Source organism: Wasmannia auropunctata, unplaced genomic scaffold, assembly GCF_000956235.1.
Source record: "Wasmannia auropunctata unplaced genomic scaffold, wasmannia.A_1.0 LD336097.1, whole genome shotgun sequence".
In the NCBI taxonomy this organism is placed as follows: domain Eukaryota; kingdom Metazoa; phylum Arthropoda; class Insecta; order Hymenoptera; family Formicidae; genus Wasmannia; species Wasmannia auropunctata.
The window spans coordinates 1,369,761-1,374,966 of record NW_012026793.1 but is presented as its reverse complement, the minus strand read 5'-3'; the positions used below and the strand labels follow the sequence as shown (position 1 = coordinate 1,374,966).

The 5,206-nt window shown below is 38.9% G+C and overlaps 1 protein-coding gene across 1 annotated transcript; it reads left to right on the top strand.

Moving 5' to 3' along the window:
• Window positions 1–216: 216 nt before the first annotated feature.
• LOC105462524 lies at window positions 217–4,660 on the top strand. The gene is made up of 2 exons (XM_011709176.1): window positions 217–1,201; window positions 4,036–4,660. Exons 1-2 carry the CDS (start codon window positions 217–219, stop codon window positions 4,047–4,049), a joined length of 999 nt encoding a protein of 332 aa, XP_011707478.1. The 3' UTR covers window positions 4,050–4,660.
• Window positions 4,661–5,206: the final 546 nt, after the last annotated feature.

Sequence of the window (5,206 nt, the reverse complement as noted above, 5' to 3'; positions counted from 1 at the left end):
TTTGAAAATGCGCAAGCGCGTCGTTTCCCGCTACAGAAATAAAAAGGTGCGCACGCAAGTCGCGCATGCGTAATTGCGAAAATCAACATCGCAAGAGGGAGAGATATATCGGACGTGGATCTCTCTGTTCAACTTATGGGCAGTCCCCTTCCATGTACTATAAGTTCTATGAATAGACGTCTATCCGATTTTACGTTTCTCCCTGGGACGTTAAACATGGCAGTGGCGACCGTTGGGCAAGTACCAAGTACATTTACAATTGAGCCATTCAATTCTACAGTTACAAATCTATCTCGATGGCTTTTGAGGCTCGAAGCAGCTTTTCGAATTTTCTCGATTAAAGATGAATCGAGAGTTCCGTACCTTTTCCATTATGTAGGACCTACACCTTTCGATGTCCTATGCGATCGATTAGCGCCACTAAGCCCGTTCGAAACTACTTACGATACATTGATCACGACCTTGAAAGAATTTTACGATCCACCACCGCTCGAGATAGCGGAAAACTTTAAATTCTACCAACGCAAGCAGAAGGATGGCGAATCTATTCAAGAATTCCTGGCTGCTCTGCAAAAATTAAGCATACACTGCAAATTTGGGGACTATCTTAAAACAGCACTCCGGAATCAACTGGTCTTCGGAGTAGCGACAAAAAGAATTCAAGCACGCCTACTGGAAATCCCGGATCTTACGTTAGAAAAAGCAACGCAAGTGGCTGCGACTATGGAGATGTCGGAGAAAGAAGCACAGGAGCTACAAGGCGAGATGGAAGTCGGACTTATACATTCGGCAAAGCGATCTACACGGCGTACAAATAATCCAGATAAGTTAAATAAACCAAACTCGACTTACAGTAGCAATGTTCGTAAATCCAATAACAAATCAAATTTTGTAAAGCATAAAAAAGATACATATTCTTCGTCTAATACAATTACATGCTATAGGTGTGGCGATAACCATTTAGCAACTAAGTGTACACTCAACAAAAATGTCAAATGCAACGCTTGTGGCCGGGCTGGTCACCTCCAAAAAGTCTGCTTTCAACGTAAGCGTGAAGCTAATGCAGTGTCGGAAATCTTACAAGTGGAACACGTACAATTCCGAGACAAAATCTCTACGACACTGGCAGTCAACGACAAAGAAGTCAAGTTTGAAATCGATAGCGGCGCAGCAGTATCTTTGATGTCAGAAAGCCTTGCACGTAAGTTATTTCCAAATTCGTCCATCTACGCTACCGATTTAACATACATATATTAGTCTCGTATTGCCGCCAAGCGGCAAATTACTAGGATATATTATTGTAAATGTACGATGCGGTGATTGTTTATATAAATTGAATCTCTATATCACTAAAGAAAAAAGAAATACATTGTTAGGGCGAGAATGGATCGCGCAATTACGACAAGAAAGAAAAATTAAAAATTTTCTAAATGAAATTGAATCAATCAAAACAGTTGAAACTACAAATTCAAACAAACTAAAAGTTCTATTACATAAATATCGAGAAATTACAATTCCTTCGATTTCAAAGATTCAAAACGTGCAAAGCAGATTAACTTTAAAAGAAAGCGCTAAGCCTATATTTTGTAATAAAGCACGACCGGTACCCTTCCGTTTACGTTCGTTGGTCGAGGATGAGTTGCGTAAATTAGAGGCAGAAGGAGTCCTTGAAAAAGTAAACACATCGGAATGGGCTACACCGATTGTTCCGGTTTTAAAGAAAAACGGACAAATACGTATTTGCGGGGACTTGTCAGTGTCACATTAAATCCACAGTTGGTTATTGACGATTATCCGCTCCCTACACCGGACGAACTGTTTGCAACAATGGCAGGCGGCGTAATTTTTTCTAAAATAGATTTATTACAAACGTATTTACAAATGGAGGTTCGATCGGAAGACCGACCTCTGCTTACATTAAACACGCACAAAGGCCTCTATCGTTGCAATCGGTTGATGTACGGAATTGCTTCGGCACCCGCGATATGGCAAAGAGCCATTGAGGGGATATTAAAAGATATTCCTGGTGTAGCGGTTTTCCTGGACGACATACGTGTCTCAGGAACAGATATAAACGATCATTTGCAAAAATTGGAAGAAGTGTTCAAACGATTAAAAAAATACAATATCAGAATTAATCCTGATAAAAGCGAATTCCTTACAGAAAAAATTAATTATTGTGGTTACGTTATTGATAAAAAAGGGTTACATAAAGCGCGAGATAAAATTGAAGCAATAAATAAAATGCAAAGACCGCAGAATATTACAGAAGTACGTATAGTTTCTTGGGAATGATTAACTATTACGGGCGTTTCATTCCAAATTTAAGTTCAATTCTACATCCGTTAAATAATTTATTACATAAAAAAGCAAACTTTCATTGGTCTAAGGAATGCGAAAAGAGTTTTCAGGCGGCAAAGGAAGCATTTATGAGCCCTAAATGCCTAGTACATTTCGATCCTAAATTACCACTTACACTGGCCACAGACGCAAGCTCTTACGGAGTAGGTGCCGTATTATCGCACATTTATCCAGACGGCACTGAACGCGCTATACAGTATGTATCACAAACGTTGTCGGATACTCAGAAATCATATTCGCAAATAGACAAAGAAGCATACGCTATAATTTTCGGTATAAAGAAATTTTACCAATACCTACATGGCGGACATTTTACATTAATTACTGACCATCGTCCGTTGTCACAAATTTTTGCTCCGAATAAAAGTCTACCTGTTTTCAGTGCAATGAGAATGCAACATTACACGCTATTTTTACAAGGATTCAATTACTCGATAAAATATCGGAAATCGGAATTACATGCAAACGCGGATTGCCTGTCACGTCTTCCTATTAAGGATAACATTTCAAATTTCGACATTGTTGACATATTTCAATTAAATACTATCGAGACGTTGTCTATTACAATTACAGATTTACAAAAAGCAACAAGAAATGACGTAAAGCTTTTAAAATTACACGATGCGTTAGTGACCGGAAAGGAACTGGATAAATGTGATAACTTACAAATGGATACGCGAGAATGTACATTACAAAATGGAATAATTTTTCGGGGTCACAGGGCAGTAATTCCTCAAGCATTACGTGACAAGATCTCACAAGAACTACATACAGGACACTTCGGAGTAGTCCGAATGAAAAACCTAGCCAGAGGTCACGTCTGGTGGCCAAGTATCGATAAAGACATCGAATCATTAGCAAAGAATTGCAGCGACTGTAATACCTTTCGTAACAATCCCACAAAAACGGATGTACACGTGTGGGAACCAGCTTCAACTGCTTTTGAGAGAATTCACGTAGACTTTGCGGGCCCATTTTTGGGACATTATTTCTTTATTCTAATAGATGCGTATACAAAATGGCCCGAGGTTCATATAGTCAAGGACATTACAAGTAAAACAATAATAAATTTGTGCAGACAAATATTTGCTACTTTCGGCATTCCAAAATATGTTGTCTCAGATAACGCGAAAACATTTACTTCTACCGAGTTCCAAACATTTTTAAAAGTAAATTGTATTATACAAAAGCTTACAGCACCGTATCATCCCGCAACTAATGGGCAAGCGGAAAGATTTGTACAGACTCTAAAAAATTCATTGCGTCGTATGCGAAGTAATACAGCAAATACACATGTAATGTTACAACAGATACTGATACAATACCGTAATACGAGTCATCCCGCGACAGGAAAATCACCTGCGGAAATTGATGTTTGAGAGAAAATTACGCACACGCTTAGATTTGTTACTGCCTGCGGAAAACGAACACATAGAAAATAAGTATGCGCCAACTATTTTCGAAGTAGGGAGAAGAGTGAGCTGTAGAAATTATTTAGACAAAGACAAATGGATGTTCGGAAATATTATAGAACGAATAGGAAAACTACATTACAAAATTAAGTTAGATGATGAATCTGGACGAATCTGGACGAATCTGGAAAAGACACGTAAACCAAATGCGTGCGATAGGCAAAGATACGCCCGCTAAACTAACTGACTGTGTAATTTTCAGTGATACACCAATAGTAGATAATACTCCTGCTATTGGAATTGAAAACCCAGTACAACAGGTTCCACCAGAGGAGCCAGAGCGGGCACAAGGGTTGCATCAACAAATTGTACCTGAGGAAGCGCCGGCTCCTCAGAATTCACCGATACCTCAAGCAAGTCCTTCGGAAAGTGCCGCAGAATCTATTGTGGCAACACCAAGACGGACAATGAGACCACGCAGGCCGCGAAACTTGTCAAAGCATTTTAAGGACTACGAAGTCCAATTTAGATAAACTTACAATATGATTAATGCTCTTGTTGTTATACTAGTACATGCGAGTACGTTTATGCTGCGTTATTTTGTGTTATTCTGTCTCTCTTCTTGCAAGGTTCAAATCAAGTTTCTTTTGTTAGCAAGGAGAGTGTTATATGCGTTTTGTAATTGCCGCGTTGCTGCAAAACGTCTGAGTCATTCGAATCCTGGCGGAGCAGAACTCAGACGTATGGAATAGAGAGTGGGGGAACGAGCTCCGATCCGTAACTGGAGCACATCACTCGGGGAGAAGGATACGGCACTCCGAACCGCACACACGTGTCTCTAACCGACTAACGATATTAAGAATATATACTCTTTGTTATATCAAGAATCTTGGCTACGATTATTGGCACCTCTCTACTTCGAACTCCTTACATACACAACATATACATTATACACATATTCAGAATGCAAGGTACATACATATTTTTGTTTTAAAAAGATTTACGTCTAATATATAAGAATTTGCGAATAAAAACCTAACTTATAGGTATTCATATATTGCATATAATGCAATAGTATTTGCTAGCGACAATTTTCACTCTCCTTGTCATCAGAAATTCAAAACAGAGCATCTGGCGTCATTAATCGCTCTCTCGGAGCATTGAAAGCCGTTCACAATATCCGTTCGAAAACGCTATTATGAGAGACAGCGTTTTCGGACGGAACGGGTTTCAATGCTCCGAGAGAGCGATTAATCACGCTGGATGCTCTGTTTTGGATTTCTGTTGACAAGGAGAGTGAAAATACTCGCAAGCAAATAATGTCGCAACATAAAATTGCGTTTACTATTGTTTAGTATTAAATAAAGAGCACTTTTCATTCGATTGTATTTATCAATATTTATAGAAAAGGATTAACTGAAAAAAATTTTTTA

What these genes read in the sequence shown, in the direction of transcription:
- LOC105462524 (XM_011709176.1), top strand. Translation starts at nt 217, where the DNA reads ATGGCAGTGGCGACCGTTGGGCAAGTACCAAGTACATTTACAATTGAG.